The sequence below is a fragment of the Stigmatopora argus genome, chromosome 15 (assembly GCF_051989625.1).
Source record: "Stigmatopora argus isolate UIUO_Sarg chromosome 15, RoL_Sarg_1.0, whole genome shotgun sequence".
In the NCBI taxonomy this organism is placed as follows: domain Eukaryota; kingdom Metazoa; phylum Chordata; class Actinopteri; order Syngnathiformes; family Syngnathidae; genus Stigmatopora; species Stigmatopora argus.
In genome coordinates this window covers 7,385,551-7,404,333 of record NC_135401.1, presented here as the reverse complement: position 1 = coordinate 7,404,333, position 18,783 = coordinate 7,385,551, and the positions used below count along the sequence as shown (strand labels likewise).

The 18,783-nt window shown below is 39.9% G+C and overlaps 1 protein-coding gene across 2 annotated transcripts in view; it reads right to left on the bottom strand.

Moving 5' to 3' along the window:
• Positions 1-18,423, bottom strand: part of slc25a21 (solute carrier family 25 member 21) — a 59,454-nt gene extending 41,031 nt beyond the window's left edge. The window contains exons 1-2 of one of the 2 annotated variants that reach the window (XM_077621707.1): positions 18,083-18,423; positions 17,849-17,953 (exon numbers count right to left, since the gene is read on the bottom strand). In XM_077621707.1, coding sequence (XP_077477833.1) covers positions 17,849-17,924 — 76 coding nt within the window. In that variant the 5' untranslated portion in view covers positions 17,925-17,953; positions 18,083-18,423. Of the gene's footprint in view, positions 1-17,848; positions 18,026-18,082 lie in introns of those variants that run through there. The other variant, XM_077621708.1, reaches the window with a different exon arrangement.
• Positions 18,424-18,783: the final 360 nt, after the last annotated feature.

Sequence of the window (18,783 nt, the reverse complement as noted above, 5' to 3'; positions counted from 1 at the left end):
CGCGCCCAAAAGACAACATGTCGCGGAAGTGGCGGACATAACGGAGGAAACTTAAGCGAGGTGGGAACAAGATTTGGGGCTGTGAGGGGAAAAAGGTTGGATTTTCGGGGAGTAGTTGAAGAATAAAAACAACAAACACGTACGTTGGGAAGTGTGGAAGGCAAACCAACATGAGAACCCAGCGTGGGGGAAGACGTGACCTTCAAGAGCTCCAGATGAACAGATAGTAAAAGCATATCAAAATAGATGTGACTCCAAAATGTCCTCAAAGTAAAATAAGTGACCCTAAATTGAACAGGATTTGACCTGAAAATGCCACGAAATCAACAGTATGTCTCTCAAATGAAATCCGATACAAATTATAATTGAAAACAACATTTGAAAATGTTTCAATCGCCAATTTATTGACATTTAAAGTGAAATACAACTGAACTGCAAATAAAAAAGTACTTTACAGAACTTCGAATAAATTAAAGGCCACTTAAAGGACAGACAACAGCTTGATCCTGTGCATCCCAACGGAAAGAATCTTGTTTAGGCCAATCACTCAAGTTATTGGCTGCCATTCTTGCAACAAAAAAAAAAAGTTTTCAGGCTTTGATTTCTCACTGGATTGTCAAAAGTGGGGGTGTCAATTTTTTTGTTCCTGGCTGTGGAAAACGGCGGTGAGTTTTACGGTCCATGCTCCCCGTCGTCCTGTAAAAATCACACGGCCGTCTTCCAGCATTACGGCATCGTCGGCCAATCACAACAATGGAGTGTGTGCCGAGGAATGAAAGCGCGCAAAGATGAAGAAAAAAAAAAGGCCAGCGGAAATACCTGCGGCTCTACTTTATACATATACATCATCCGAGGTACGAGCATTTCCCATGAGCCAGGAGGGGCAATCCAAACTGGCAATCTCCCAAACTTGTCCTCAGGCACTTTGTTGTGCGCCGTGGAGGGGGGGGGGGGGGGGGCGATTGCGGGCGAGGGCGGGGCTAGGATGCGGCCCAACAAAAGATGCATCGTTGCGAGGGACCCACCGCACGCAAGTGGGCATCGTTTTGTAATTCCATATTATGGCAGGAAGGCGGCCTTTCCACTTAATTGTGATTGTCAACCTCTCTATTGGATTATGTTAAAAAGCAGGGGGGAGGAGGAGGAGGGCAAAATGGGGGGTGGTGGGCGCAATGCAGGGATGAGAGCGGCGGCAAACGCCGGAGCGGCTGCTCCCGTGAGGTCCCGCGAAGACATTGTGCTTGCCAGATCGCATTAGAGGACAACAAGGGCTGAGGCGAGGCAGGTCCATCGCTCGGCGTCCAAAATCAAAACCCGATGCGTCTTCGCGCCACTTGATTCCAGTTGGCCTCGACGCCATCGCACACACACGTGCCAGCTAACGATAGAACGAGAACTTTATGATTGAACGACAAAATGGAGGCAAGGCGCTTCTTTTTTCCCCATCGTTTTCAGAGCCATTGATGCCAATAGTGGTGAAGACCGTTTGAATTGAGAGCCTTTGTTTATGACATTTATAATAAATAATTGTATCAGGGGAATGCAAATGATACATATCTGAATTTTCGAATGAAATCATTTTTTCTCAGAGAATAATGTCCAAATGTCACAGTAAAAAAAAAATCAAGGTTTTATGAGGCAAGAACTACATTTTCATAATAAAAAAATTCTGTGTTTGCATGAGAAACAAGAGCAGCAAAAATGACTTAATAGGAAAATTATATTTTCCATGTATCAAAGCAACTATATTTTTTGATTTACAAGAAAAATGCTACGAGGGGGAAAAAATGAATTTTAATGAGCTAAATTGTCAGGAAAAATAAGCTATAATAAAATCCTTCAGAAACAAGAGCCTCAAAATTTAGTTAATAGGAAAAATATATTTTCCATGTCAAAAAACAGCTATATTTTTTGATTTACAAGAAAAGAAAAATGCTACAAGGGGAAAAAATGAATTTTAATAAGCTAAATTGTCAGGAAAAACAAGCTCTAATAAAATCCTTCACTAGGGATTTTAGAAGAAAATATCCACAGTTGTATGTGCCAAATACGAAAGAAGAAAACAGACACAACCCACCCAAACATAAAAAAATTACCAAAATAAAACAAGTTAGGGAGAATCATATTTTCTCATCTTCTACAACGCCTCACAACAATCCATTTGTACTTCACCAGCCTTAATGTCATGCAGATGTCAGAAATTGCACTTATATTCAACACACTTCTGCTTTTTTTAACCTCTCTCTTATTCATCTAAAGTCGGGGAGATGTTTACAAACTGCATCTGTTTATCGTGGATTCGAAGCAACCACGTCGCAAAACACTTTGATCAGGACGCAGGCAGTTTACATTAAGACGAATTTGGACTGGTTTTGTAAACTGGGGAGAGCCCAGCGCTAATGGATAAAGAAAAGGTGCAAGATAGAGGCGTTAGATAGCGGGGGCCGAGGTGGGGGCCTTGCCTGATGGCTATTCTGAGCATGGAAAGCCGGTAAGAAAATTGGCCCCGCATTTCACGGGTCTAATGCAGGCTTTATCTGCTATTCTGATCGGACCCACAGCGGCGCTCCTCAAGTTCACGTCCATCCCAGGTACGACCGAAGGTACGCCGCCGACAACCCCCGCCGCCGCCCCGCTAGGAGATGCTATCGTACGGTTACTCCGGCAGACTTTGGGATTTCTTGGGTGACTTCAAAGCGCGTTGGGCTAAGTGTTTAGAAGAATGTGATGGAAACAGGAAAATAATGTTCCGATTTCTGTAAACTTTACGACATCTGCTTTTGCTTAACGCCGGCGAGCAGACGGGGGGGGATTCAGGTCTGGTGACATGTTTTCGATGTGTACAAAAACGATAGTCGATAGTCAGTGGATTGGGTTTTTAAACGCCGTCAATGGAAGCTAAATCGACTTCGTTAGAATAGTAGGAACATTTTTGATCGGTTTTGTTGTTTTATGCGGTAATACGTCAAGGGTACTCTGTGGTTGATGTAAAATAAGTTCACTTTTAGGTTGCCAATGAGTTCACGAAATGTTGGTGTCGATTTTATTCACCTTGTCAGATTATTTATACGGACGAATCGGGCGGGAACGACCTCATTTCTGATGTTTGTGTAAACGTCATACGAGAGCGGAAAAAAGTCTGTTCCAAGAAATGTGACAAGTTTGTTTTTTAAAAATGTTAGTACGCTGTTTGTTTTAAGGTAGTAAAAATGTTTGGCGAAAAAGTCATAATGTTTACGAGAAGACAGTGAACCTTCACTTAGGGTTACGCAAAAAGAGAAATAGGAGTAATTGATGTTAAAAAAAAAGACCCACTGATCAGGCAAATGTTTTTTTAGGCGAGGGAAGGCAATGTATATTAGCAGATTTTTTAAATGTAATAATACTCATTCATTTTCACAAGGCCAACTAGCATACTGTGCGTTTTTGAGACGAGGGGAGGAAACCGAGCTACCCGGAGAAAACCCACCCACGCAGGAAGGTTCGAACCCTCGTTCTCAAAACTGGGCGTGTAAACCACTGGTCCACCATGCCACCTAATACAGTTTTGAAAATTAAAAAAAAAACTACTGTATGGGTGGGATTTGGTTTAAGATTGTGGGATGGAAAGGAGGGTGCTTAGGGAACGGATAAAGGAAGCGAGTTAGCCTCGGATGGGCGAGAGTGAAACCCGAGCATGATTGAGTTAAGAGACGGGAGCCCCTCGGGCCTGCCCTGCCAGTCGGATGGCCAATTTGTGTATATACGCCCGCCTCTTGTCACGCCGCCTTTTTGGGCGAAGGAGTTATCTGAAAAGGCCATGTCATCTTGTTGTATACACAAGCGCAGCCAGCATTAGTCTGTGTGTATGCTTGCGCGGTGCCAGCGACATTACTCAGCGGCCTTTTGGGAGCTTTCCACCGCTTCCTTGTCGGTGGAAATGGACTCAATGCATCCTTCTAATTCTCCTCAACATCAAGGTTACACAAACATGCAAGCTAATGAGGCCTTGGCAGGCCAAGCTATCGGATTCAGCCCAACAAATAAAGGGGACACACTACCTAACAATTGACGTCCATAGACGTCCGGTCCTTTTCAACGGGGAGGTCCTTAACTCATTGCTTCAAAAGAATCCAGCGTCTATTACTGTCACCGGGAGTGAAATGTGACCATTCTCGGCATTCTCAAAGAATCACTCGAGTTCTATGTTAATCTCCAAGCAATTACTCTTCACAGAAAGCTATTTGTCCTCAAATTTTCAATCAAAAATGGGAAATTTTGGTAAAAACAACACATTTTATGGCGGATTACTAAAGGACAGAACAAGGTAGGAAGTAGTTCACCCACGATTAAGCGCTAATTGACAACAAATGGATTATCAAATTAAATGACTCAAATTTCGAGTATTTTTTTAAAAGATGTTGGTGGCTTAAAAAATGACCAAATGTTCTTTTCCATCATTTTAAAATCATAAATATACTCTTATTTGTATTTTAATTTATCCATGATTACTTTGAGTAAAAAGGAAAACATTGTAAATATTTTCTATCATGCTTATTGATTCATTATGTTTTATAATAAACACATCTTTATTAAAATCCCCCCAATACAAACATTCTTCATTTTTAATCTTGTAAAATTGTATTTAGTTTTTTAATTACAAAGGAAATTTCATTTTGTTATATTAAAAGTTGTTGAGATAAAAAATGAAAAGTAAAAAATTCAATGTTGATTACTAAAAAAAACTATTTAGATGTTGATTAAAATATGTATATCTTAAGTAAAAATGTCTAACAAAGAATAAATAGTCCTATTTGTATATTATCTTATATTTTTAACAAAACGAGAAAAAGCCTGTATTCTCAATGTATGTATTGAAATGAATGGAAATTCTTGAGAAATGACTGGCATTGAAAATGAATTAATGAGTTAGTTGAGATTCAATATCCTCATGTATAAATAATTATGAAAACTGTCCGAACTTAATAATTGAAAAAACATCAAAACTTCCCCTAAAACTTAAAAGTGGAAGATGGCGAATGGCTGCAATTGCTTGCATTGTTTGAGTCAGATTGACATGAGGCGAAAACATTGTGGAAGAAAGGAGTCCAAAGCCAACAAAGACACAAAAGTGGCTTTACAGACAGAAGCCCTAAACATTTAATCCTCCGTGAAAACAGCGAAAGGAAAAATCCACCCTAAATCATTTGGGGGCCGCAAAAAAGAAAAACAAGCCTTGGCAACGCCACCTTTTCTCTCTCTACGCTTCATTGTTTGGTTGTATATTTTCCCTGTGTTCCAGCGGCCCAGCCAAAATATCGCACAAGTCAGGTCCCGCTGAACATCTTCCATCCAGAGCCGCAATAAAAAATAAAAAAAAAACGCCTGCCAAGTTTACGAAAAAACCTTTTCAGCTATTTACGACGTCTGGAAGTGCAAAAAGCTGATGCGATCGGAATGGCTTTGTAACAGACCTGAACAGACCCCCCCCAAAAAAGGAGCACCCAAAAAAATGAAACGACGGCTTTGCGAGAGTCTTGTCAAAAGTTTGAAGACGTTTGTACGTTTGGAATATCATTCGTGTAATAAAACGTTTGCTAAGCAATGGACCCTGAAACTAGCCTGCCCTTTTCCCAGCTGGGAAATAATATTCTCACTTGGAATCTTGGGTAGGATTCAAACTTTACATCGGTCGTTTTATGCAAAGGGGAATCATTTGGCGTGTTGAAAAATAAATACTAGGATAAAGTCTTCATTTATGAAAAAGCAGGAACGATACTGCTGTAGATGAAATGCTTCAGGACCAGAGCCATAAGGACTAAAGGATTATTTTATGTATAAAAAAAAATACTTTTTGGAGTATTTCATTTTCCAAAGAAGTCAAGAACTGAGGTGTCAAACTTTTTTCTACCTTATTTTCCGCACCGATTTATAACACGCAGTAGTAGTAGTAGTGGTGGTGGTAGTCGTTGTGGTAGTGGTAGTAGTACTATCAGGGGATTGTGTTATACATCCACTGGATGAAGCTGTAGTCGTAATAGTAGGGGTTGTGTTTTAAATACACTAAATGAAACTGTAGTAGTCGTAGTAGTTGTCATAGTCGTAGTAGTAATGGGGGGTGTTATAGATCCACTATATAAAGCTCTAGTAGTCGTAGTAGTAGTCGTAGTAGTAGTAATAGTCATAGTAGTAGTCGTAGTAATAGTCATAGTAGTAGTCGTAGTAATAGTCATAGTAGTAGTAGTCATAGTAATAGTCATAGTTGTAGTAGTCATAGTAGTAGTAGTAGTCGTAGTAGTAATGTTGGGTGTTATAGATCCACTATATGAAGCTGTAGTAGTCGTAGTAGTAGTCATAGTAGTAGTAGTAGTCGTAATAGTAATCATTGTAGCAGTAGTAGAAGTCGTAGTAGTAATGGGGGTGTTATAGATCCACTATATGAAGCTGTAGTAGTCGTAGTAGTAGTCGTAGTAGTCGTAGTAGTCGTAGTAGTCGTAGTAGTCGTAGTAGTCGTAGTAGTCGTAGTAGTCGTAGTAGTCGTCATAGTAGTAGTAGTAGTAGTGGGAAAAGTAAATATAAAATAAAAAGTTATTGAGGTTGGAAGATAAGAGTTTCTAAGCATAAAGTCGCAACAGTACGCAAAAAAATGAATAAAAAAAGTGGTATAAATTATTGCAATATTCTGTTAAGGAAAAGGTATGTTTTGAAAAAGAAAACCACAACATAACCCCCCAAAATAAAGTTTTCTTGATGGAATGAAGCTGGAATCTAACAATGAAAAATGTGTCATTCTATATTCCGACAATTTGACACATGTTAAATGTTCACCTCGTTGCGGGGAGAGAGAGGGTCAATGATTTCCCGCAACGGACAGCTCCTCATAATGGGCTCGGTTTCGGTCGTCTTGTATTCAGGGTAAGCGCCAAAGCAGAGCTGGCTGCCTTGACTAAGCTCATTTTCCCGCTCCATCCCAAAAGATTAGTGCGGGAGATGAGGACAAATACATTTGAAAGAGCGCCGTCAATGGAATCAAAAGAGGAGCATCCACAGCCTCTTTAGGTGAATTGGACATCTATCATTAAGTTCATTTTGTGTGACTTTTTTTTTACTATTGTTTTGATTTACAGCAGCCGAAAAACATGATAGTACTGAAAATACGCGACTACTGGATCGGACCCCATCTCTTGATCAAATCCAAATATAGAGGTATCGGGCGCCGATACTGGGTAGCGGATCGTGACATCACTACTTAGGACACTCCAGGAAGTCCTGACTCCTTGTCTCTTCAAAGGTTCTTTGCATTAAAAATCTTTCAAAATAGGACAATAATAACTGTCCGCTAACGGTCATTCCGGAAGACAAGACAGGAATTTCACAGCCGTTGAAGCCATTCACCGAAAGCCCAAAGTTGGCTTGCGTCGGTCCGACGACGGTACACGTTGGAAACGTCGCGGAGCAGACCCTCGGCATTCTTTGCAACAATTTGCTCTAATTAGCATCAACTCCGGGCCCATCCATCATGCTCCTCAAGAAACATAAACAAAGTGTCAGCTCTAGCGTAACAAACAGGTCGGCCAGCTACTTAGTGCAAATTATTCTTACATAAAAACTCAAGCGAGTCCTCAAGCAAAACACAGAACATCAGCCCCCCCCCCAAAAGAAAAAGACCAAACCTCCCAACAAACCTGGGGGAATGGGGCACAAATAAAATTGAAAACATATGTTGGAGTCTCCAGAGTATTACAATGCACCGGCTGACAGTTTACCTTGGGATTTGCGGTGGCCATTTACAATTTCTCATTAAATATGAACCATATTTCATTAATAATAATGATGCCCGGCTAACTTACTGGCTGACATAGACAGCGATACACGTTCAATCCATGTTGACTGGGTACAACCTGAATTGGTTGCCAGGCAATCGTACAAGAACACACACACTCATTTCTAAGGACAATTTGAAATCAATCAAATCATGTTTGCATGTTTTGGGGTTGTGGGGGTGGAAAATTTGAGTACCCGGAGAAAACCCACGCAAGCAAAAGGATGTAGTAAGAAACAAAAACAGTAGAAATTTCTGTTGGTTTTTTTTCATTTTAACTTGCATTTTATATTTGCACTGTACAGTACAATAGTCTATTTAAAAAACATGATATTAGAAAGTAGAGAGCAATTTGTATCAACGCATAGCTATTAGAGTAGCTTCCAAGGTTTCCCACATAACTTTATGAGCCTGGCGGGTTGCCAGGTTCTTCTTTCCTATGACCGTCAGGCTAAAAGAGTGCTATAAAAGAAAGTATAAAAAATAAAAATAAATAAATACAGATTTGTCGGATGATAGGGTTGAAAGTGCAATGTTGACTAGATCGCATTAACATTTTGTTTGTTTTTTGGGTCAAAACTTTATTTTAAGAATGTGCTTTTTTGCAAGACTATGTTTAAGTATTGTTGTTTTATGATAACACATAATACTCATAAGATCAATATTGAGGTAAACCTAACATTTATTTTACAATACTTCAAAACGCGGTGGGCCAACATTAGGATTTTCTGCCGCCAGATTTCTGCGGGGGAAACCCTGCCTTCTTTTTATATTTTGCAACTACGCATCATATACAACTTGTTCTGCCTTCACATGACTGCTATGTGGCCAGTAAAGTCCAGTAAATCACTCATTCTGCTGGCTGGAAAGAAAAAAAAGAAAGTGGTGGTCCTGCTCATCTGGCGCAAAGAGAAAAGCGCCTCCCCCTTCTCGGTCCGCCCCCTGCGCACCCCTTCGGAACGAACCAGGATGTTTGGGTTGGAAAATGACTCTGCTTCTGCAACTCCCTCGTCCCCCTTTCGCTAATTGGCCCAGGGGTAATTACCTTGTCTCCTCTCCACTTAAATACAAATCGGTGCGGCAGTGTTATTGTATCGGCTGGACCAGAAATTCGCATGACTAATAGTCATATACTAGTTATTAGACCTTAACAAGGAATTTGACAAAACAATCAATCGGGGACCATTTTAACGGAGACAATTCATATTTCAACTAAATGGTATTTTTGGAGAGCTAGACTTGGAATTTACAAGTAAAACTACATGAAACTGGGCACATTTTGTGTCATTTCTACCTTTTTAAAGTACCAAAAGTCTTTGTTACGTTTAAAATCTTAAATTTGCATGACTTTATATCGTGTATTACTATACGTAGCGTTAAAATAAGGTCCCAACTATCTACCACAGTCAATGGCAAAATGTTGTATAAATGTGCCCTGACTATGGTACATGGTTGATTGGTCGCCGGTCTTTTGGTCGCCCGGAAGGTAAGTGATAATTACCATTTAAATCGTTGCTCAAATTCCCTAAATACAAACTGTGAATTACTATTTAGTCATACTTAATGCCCTAGTAATTATTAGGCTAAAGAAAAGCTCCAAATTTCCCGGACTTTCATTGTTTTTTGTTGGAGAACTTGTTAGGACCCTCACTGACGTCCCTTCCTAAAGGGACAACTCATGTACATACAAACTCATACACTCACACGTCGGCTCAGTGAAACTGCTCATGGTCGGCCATTGTTGGCTTTTATTGATGCGTAGACCGTGTTGTTTTACCTTGTTTTGTCGCCGGTCTTTTGGTCGTCAGTCTTTTGGTCGACGGTCTTTTGGTCGCCAGTCTTTTGGTCGCCGGTCTTTTGGCCGCCCGTTGTCGCGGTTGGGGCGACCAAAAGACCGCGACCAAAAGACCGGCGACCAATCGACCGCACACGGTGACTATAATACTTTGAATAAATGAATTAAAAAGGTATTTGCGAGAAACCTGAATGAAAGCTTCTTGACTATAGATAGCGCTAAAAAAACTCATGACCATTGTCGCCAATAGCAGCCAATAAGTTAGTCATGGTGGAGACTATTGCATACATGCTTACTGACCATAAGTAGCTTTGCAAATAGCCTCACTATTGCCGTGTATGGAACCCATTGAGGTATGCTAGGTGTCATTTTTCATGTTTCGGAGAATACGAGGCACAGACTTCCCACTTTCCCCTAAGGTGACGTACATCAAATCCAAACATTTTACGTATAGCATTACGAAAGCCACCAGAGGGTCCGGCAAAGACTAGAACACCGACGCGGGCCCCCGCGTGGGTTTCGTCTTGTGTGGCGCTGAGCAAAGATGTCTCGAAAATGCCACGGGTTGTGTTTCAGGACGTTGCTATGGAAACAAGGCTACATTTTCTTATCGTAAAAGCCGGTGATTACAGAGCGCTTACGGGTTAACCTTCCTCCGACCCGCTCGTGCTGGACCGCTATCAAAGGCCACGGAAGGAGCCCGTGTGTGGTCTTGGTTTCGCTCGGCGTGAACGCTTGGTAGAAGACGCAGCGAGCGAGCGCCGGTTGAGTCACCGCTTGGACGGAGTTTTCAAGAAACGGCGCGCTGGAAGCTTGGAAGCCTCTCAGAATAAATGTCTGCAGCAGAGCTAATATTTATTCTTTTTCTTTTTTCTTCTTCTTCGCATTTCCATTGACATTTGTGGCAAACAGATGTTGGAGAGGCTGCTCACATTTTCAACCAGTGTTGAAAGAAACAGTGCGTCGCATCAGTAAAGTCATCCATCTCCCAGTTACCCGAAAACCCAACATGATCATCATCATCATCATCAAATCTACCGCTCCGAGCGCTACTGGGACCGGAGGAAACGCTTAGCGCGATATATCATGACTCCAGTAATTATATTGGTGACATATTTGGATCACATGAGCCTCTAAGGGCAAAAAACATTTGAATCCTCGTTAAACAGCTATGCAGCAAATGGCTGCCAATATCGAGGGGGAAGGGAGGAAGAAAAACTTGCAGATGTTTTGAACCTCAATGCGAAAAAATTAAACCCAAAATTATCATTTGTGCTGTAGTTTATATTTAACATGTGGCAGAAGAAGCCATTTTTGGACATTCAATGCATATTTTTTTTAGATCCAAGACTGAATTTGAAAGGAATGTTTTTCCACAAATAATGATCTGCTATTGTAGTCACTTTGCTCCAAATACCGTCTTAAATTCCAAGTTTTAATTTATTCTGTGAACGCGCTCAAAACAATCAGTTGCCAAAACATTGTATCATTACAGTGGGGCAGCGATTTTAGAGGGAGACACAGACCAGGAATGAGAATGAATGAAGAAAATCTGTGCAAAACCGAAATATAAACCACTATTAAACCCGCAAAAAAATTCAGCAACAAGAACCACTAAGCAGTTTCCCAGATCAGCCCTCCCAAAAACAAGATCAAATTATTAAAACCCAACGAATTCTAAAATGAGCAATGATAAAGCACCACTAAGCAGTTTCCACAATGGTTTTCTTAAGAAAACCCCACATATTTTGCAGGTAGAAAAGCCTATAATTAGGTTTTGGGTGAGAAAAAAAAGTAATTAATAAAATTGTTAAGTTGAAATGAATATTAAAATTATTACTATTATGTGTTATAATAAATCATTTGTAAAAAAATAGTCTTACAACAAAGCAGAATCTTAAATACGGATTTTTAAAAATAAACACGTTAAATTAAATCCAGTGGAAAAGGAGAGAACAATATATTGTCGCACTTTCAAACCTATCACGAAACGTGGTTATTATATTTATACATTTTATACTCTTTTGTGACACAGTTTAGTTTAATTGACCCCCCAAAAAACTATTTTTTTTGTTATTTAAAAGGAAAAACTAAATATTGAATAATGACTGAAAAACAAATTTGTGGGTTCTGAATCACAAATATAAAGAGTGACTGAAACCTGTTGTAACTGTATTTATACTTTTGGAACTTAAGGCTTAACTCAATCACTGCCATTGACGGCAATCGACGTCCAAACCATTTGGACTCCCGGTTCAAACGGTGGCCGTGGATAGCGACAAACCAGTTAGTTTGGTTTCAAATAGCCGTGGCCATTGATCGATCGCACGTCATGACAAACGTTCCCCTAAGACGACCTTTCACAGAGTTTCTCACGGGCCGCTTTTCGGCCTCTGGTGAGCCGCCAGCGCCTTCTCCAGTTTGTCATCCACTTTACCGCGGGAGATCCGAAAAAATCCAAAGCGTCCATAAATTTGAGCCTCCCTAATTGAAGCCTTGAGCTCGGCCACCGGGCAGGAAAGAGGAAGGATCTTCTCGGAGACAACGCGAGACAAATGACTTTATGACGTTCATCTTGATAGAGTTATCCCCAAAGTGGGCGGGCACGCTTCCAGAAATGGGCAAAGTTTGCAAGGGGGAAGCTTTCCACTATGTGTGTGAGCCGGAATACAGTACATTGTGTAGAGACAGGACACACACATACACAGGAAAAGAGCCATGTCATTCTGGGGTTTTCACTTGTCCCTTCGCCTTATTGACACTACTCATTATGTTTATTTATATGTTGGCGAGGAGCACGCGGCCTTTGTAATTAGCGTATCTGAACTTTTAGGCCAGGCGGTATCCAGTTGCGTCGAACATTTCCTCCGACTGGAGCGTCGGGACGCGTGAGGGGCGCGGGGTTAACTGTCCAATTGGGGAGTTTTCAACATGCACGTCAGGGCTGGTGAGGAGCGAGCTGCTGGAAAAGAAGCAGGCGCCTCTTCTTCCCCTTCCAGTCGCAATGCAACAAATGGAAAAATAGTTGTTTTGTATGCATATTCCTGGTTAGACAAATGCACGTTAATTCACGAGGAAACAGATTTTTGTTGTTGTTCTAAATCGGACTGCTGTTTGTGAATCATTTTTGGAAGAAGGAGGCTGAAATTGGATTGGATAACTTTATCCATCCCGTATTCGGGAAATTTCGTTGTCACAGTAGCAAGAGGGTGAGGATGCAGAAATAGGAAAGGCATTTTAGACATAAATAGAAAGGTAATAAGTAAGTTAATAAATAAATATGGTGATCATGTGTAGTAAACGGAAGAAAAAAACAAAGAAAAATGCATACGTGGTGGGGTTTAGATCTGGGTAATGACATGGCACGCCTATTATATTCCAAAGATCGCTCTCGGCCCTCCGAGTTCAAACAAATTGGACGTCCATCAGCGTCAGTGGCCCTGAAACGTGATCATTTCACACCCTTCCGCTCTCGCTAAACTGAGATGTTTCCATCACGTTTGGCGTGACAAGCGAGAAGACCCAGCGGCGGCCCGTGTAATGTTCTCGGAGTGAAAAGAAGCAGATGTTCCGATTTGCACCCCCGGAGCGGCTCGCATGCAAACCGGTCAACGTCCTGATCGGCCATAACGCTCGTAAATTTACCATATTTTACCATCGCGGGATAGGTCTGTAGCAGATTCACTATTAAAGCAAGCGGACCGAGAGAGAGAGGCGTTTTTTGTCGGCGCAAAGACTCACTGGAGTCTGTCCATTTACAAAAAAAAAAGGAAAGAGTAGTGTATGTTTTCGATTTTGCTCATACTAATCCGGTACGAATCAAGGGCATCATTACACGCTGTCCTTTGAAGCGTACGAGCTCTGGTTTGACACGATGCCACTGAGACAAATTTCAAATCTCAAGTGGGAGCGCCGATGGACTTGAGGGAAGACCGCCAGTGGGCTCGCATATCTGCAATATAAACGCGGTAGAAATAGAGGTAGCAAAGTATTTGGAGCGTCAAAAGTACAAGCAATGGTGGAACTCTTGGGCTTGCCACAAGTGATTATTTTGAAAGTCCACTAATCGCTTCCTATAATATTCATGTTATTTTTTTGTTAAATTGCGCAAGGCTTTACGTGTTAGCTAAAAATGAGCATTGGACACCAAATCTAGTCACTGAAAAAAGTTGGTTTCTGGATATCATTATTGTTTAACAAAATGTCTAAGTTTGATTTAAATTGACTGTTTTTTTTAAATCCTTTATATGTGTTTAATTATAAGCATCTGTTTTCAAATAAAGAAAAAGAAAATATTCACTGATTTTCCTTTTAGTTATATTTTACTAAATGAATGATTTTTTTAAATCATTAAAAAATATAAAACTAAATTAAAGCATTTTAAAATCAAATGAAAAATATTTAGTGGTAACATGCAAAAAAGAGATTTTGGATAATTTAATGTAAACAATATCTTCAAAGAATGAATTATCCGGTTAATTTTACAATGTATTAATTGTTAATTAGTCAATTCATCTTGGCCGACCTATTGAACTCCAAATCAAATGAAAATGGCTCTGAAGAAAATCTCCTTATTTGAAATCAGCTTCCCGCAGACAACTGAATAAACACTGGAGAATTTCTCCTTTTTAGGATTCTCTTAATGAAGTGAACTTCTTTTGTTTAACATTCTCCACTAATTTTCCGGCGACAGCGAGTTGTAATGAGATGATAAATCTCGCGGCTTCGTTATCACAGATGAAACGAAAGCCCGCTTCAGTAATAAGCGAGGCGGGCCTTCACAAAGACGCGCATCCGTCAAAAGATGGACGACATACTGAACATACGCATGCAGTCTTCCTCAACCTCGTGATGAAGGAAGGAGGAAGAGGAGAAAGTGCTCCAGCGTCCAGATCAAAAAATGAAAAGGCCTTCCAAAGTATGAGGTCATCAGTGTGCACATCTGTCTCCAACATGGCCGCCAGGAGTTCAATCACAGCCCGGCCAAACATGCACGCTATTGTTTCTGCAAATAAATATTGGGCCTAATTCGCCCTGTGATTGGCGCTGCCCTCTTCCTGTCTAGTGGCGGAAAACACACACACACACACACACACGTTAATCAGTTGGGCCAACTATTTTGCATTTGAGAGGAAGGTTTTTTTTTTTACGTTGACTTTTTCCAAGGTTTTGTCACTTTTGTCTTTGGCCAGGTTCATATTTATTGCAGTGAGACGGCAATTTGGATCGTTACTGACTTTTAAAAGTGTTTTGCAATACCATTGCAGCTCTGATACGTCAGGGTTCTAAAATCTATTATTTTGGAATTATTGAGTAAATAAAATTAAATATATATATATATATATATATATATATATATATATATATATATATATATATATATATATATATATGTGTGTATATATGTATATATATGTATATATAAGTATATATATATGTATATATATAAATATATATATATATATATATATATAAATATATATATATGTATATATATATAAATATATACATGTATATATATATATATATATATATATATATATATATATATATATATATATAAATAAATGAACAGTCTAAATATTTAGTTCTCAGCGATCGTGTTACAGTGCGAATGATTGCTTTCAGCCCTCCCAGCTCAATTGGATTGGACATCTACCGCCCTCAATATCAGAATTTAAGCCGATTAAGCACATTTACATCAATTATACTAGTAGTATTCATTTTTTCATGAGAAAATCTATCAGAACGAGAAATTACATTTTGGTTTAAAATATAAAAATAAATCAATGTCATAAAATACATTTCAGAAATGCTGTATTTTTCCCTCTGGAAAATTAATAGTGGAGGGGAAGAAACTAAACTGAGAAATTAAAGACAAGAAAAAAAAAGTTGCAGAAGAAATACACGATATAGTGTGTGCAGATACCGCCGTCTTGTGGACATTTTAAGAACGACGTCAAGTATTTTTTCCGGTTTAAAGTTAAATAAACACTTACACATTCACCTAAAATAATAAACAACAACAATAGAATACTAAGTAGTGAAAGACATGATGAGGTATTCTAATACCAGGATTTAGAATCAAAGTCAGAAACATTCCAGGTTGAGTACCTGTATAAGAAAATTAGATGCAAACAACTCCTGAACACGTAACTCTTGCTCCAAAAAACAATGATCCACACACCTGATCAGTATATAAACTGTTTTTAAAATTGACACATTACCACTTACAACCCTAAAACTAGCAAAACAGATCAATAACCTTCCTAATATTATAATGGATTTCTTTATTTATCAGATTAACTAATTGGCTGCCATTGACGACTATAGATAATAGCATTTTTTTAAAACCAGATTGTGAAATCTAGATCTACTATACATGTGTTAATTATACCACTAAAATTGACATGTAATTTGATGATTTTAACAGTTGCACACTGGTATACCCTTCTTTTTTCTTTGGAAGGAGTCAAGGTTTCTTATGCAAGTTGTGTACGTTTGTGCTTCACTCTGCCTCGTGAGCTTCCTTTGACGAAACACAGAGTAATTCAGCTCCCTCCCCCCAAAAATAATAAAACGGTCAAGGAGGCAAAACAGGGCTTTGCAGATAAACGCCACATTATCTCTGCTCATACTCTGCCATGCCTAACTGCATACTCGCAACTATTTTCCAACATTCTCCACTTCCACATAAAACGTAAACTCATCAACAGCACTAAAAAGACCACAGTTGTATTTTGTCACCCAATTGTTCCAATGCACCAACAGCGGCATACCAGAAAACACACACTGAAAAAATAAAATCAATCAACATACGAGGGCTAATCTAAAATTCAAAACGGTGCATTGCTGCCATCTACTGGGAGTTGTGCCTTATTAACATTGCTTGCAAGCTTCGAAATCCTGGCAGAGCAGCCTCAGATTTGCACATAAAAGAAAGATATGTAGGGTGGGCTTTGTCAAAAGCAAAAAAAGGTCGTTCAACTTGTTGAACTTTACGACAGTGGGAAAGTGGTTGGAGTTTAGGAACGCGTGATCCAGGGTACATCTCTCCGCCTGACTTCGCTATGTTTGCTCTCGCTTAAAGTGAACACGTGTTTTCAATGATCTGTCCGTGTTATGCAATACCATTTTGCTACAGGCCTTCTGGGAGGAACAGGGGATTTTTTTTGGTGGGAGGTTCAAAATGAGGGTGGAAAAAGAGCAATATAAAGACGCTTGTGCTAAGTTCCTTCTACATTTGGCATGGAGAAGTTTAAGGGTTTCTTGTTAGTTTGTTTTTTTTATAGCAATTTTGTTACTGCTGTCCTCAAACAATAGCATTGTGGAATTCTGGATTAATGATTAGAATAGTCAATATAGTTGCAAATATTAGATAAATAATATTAGTAAAGATTTTAAATTCCTATTTCGGTTTGAGTGACTCCAGTCTTGAAGGCCACATATTATACTATTATACTACTTTTTTTTAACTAATGAAAGTAACAGATCATTGTGTACTATCGAATATTTCTTGACATTATCCTTTACTGGTTACATTATATTTTATATAATATGGGTGTAGATATTGGCACCGGATCTTTATCAGAAAATATATTTTGAACATAAATTGGATTGGATTGTAAGTTAAAAAGTTGAGGAACATAAACTGAAGCCAGTTCAACACGTCTGCGCAGGTGGTGTTTGGCATCCAAAACACGCTTAGTTTGCACAAATAACGAACTTATTCTCTTTTGAAGTGAACATGCATGATCATTCATTCAAACGTCACTTAGCACGTGTCGACGCTCAATTACGTCATCACTGTGAGACACACTCAACTCCACTGTTACGTGTAGATGCCTCCAACCATTAAATTTGACCTGAGCATTTTATAGTAAATAATTCGTTTAAGTTGTTTGTTTTCTAAACTGTCATCAGCAATGTTTACAGTTTGACCTCTAGCAATAAATGTTGGCCTCACGCATGCGCAGTGACGCCCAAAGTACAGTATCAGCACTGAGGGATGAAGGAGGAGCCGGACTAGAATTCTCCCACTTTATACGCGTCGTATTCGGCATGATAACCCGGACGACCCCCGATCGGGACAGATTGTACCCTATGACCCTTTTTCTTTTTTTTTGCAAAAAGCTGAACACTTGATTCGTGACATTAAACTCCAGGCGCAACAGGTCACAAGCACAAGCAAAGCTATCCGAGAAGAATGACATAATAAACATATAAAATGTCTTTTTTTCAATGGTTCCTACCTGCGGAGCCTCCGGCGATGATCTGGTGGGTCGCTTCCCGGACTAAACCTCGCGGTTTGGGGCTCGTCGTCGTCATCGTAACCACTTTTCACAGCGCTGGTTGATCTGCCAATGCAAACACGCGATGAGTTAGCAACGAGCTAACCAGCCAGGTTGAAGTTCCTCTCCTCCCCTCGATGTGACGTCGTAGGGGTCGCTTTTCTTTTCGAGGAGGGGATTGTCAAAAAGTCTGACCTGAATTGTGCCTAGGGTCGCCTCGCGTGGATCTTCTCTTCTCTCCGATGCCTTTCGCACAAACACGGGAAGGGCGTAAAGCAGTCTTGCGTGGCTTCGGGAGCAAACGCCCCTCGGGCTCTGGACGCCGACCTCCTTGCTCCTTTCAACTTTGTTTGTGAACCCACTCCAGGGCGATCCATCCATTCCGGACAACTAAAATGTCACTTTGACGGTGGCTCCTATTTTGCACATCGTCGATTTTTGCATAAATGTCAATCTTGTTTGGGAAACAGTATGGATCTGTCACGTTTTGTTGTGCATGCTGTCCGAGTGAATGTGTGCACCTGCTGTGTCCTTCCGGTGTCACCCAGGTGTTTGTAATCGATCCCCTGTCTATGTATTTAAACCCTGTGTTGTTGCTTATTGCTTTACTGTTATGTCGTTTTATCGTTGGTGTGTATGTTTCATCCTCCTTAGGTTTGTTTCTTTGTTAATTTTAGCCAGGCCTGACTTTGTAAGGATTTTCTGTTATTTTTTATTTTTTTATATTCAAAGACTTACATGACAGGGTCATTCATCCATGTATTCCGTGTAAACAACCATAGGAAATGCATGTGACTTGAATTTTGCATTGAAATCAAGTGTTCAATTCATTCATTTTGCAAACCAATGATCCTCACAAGGGTTCTGGAGCCTATCCCAGTCTTAATTGGTGGCCA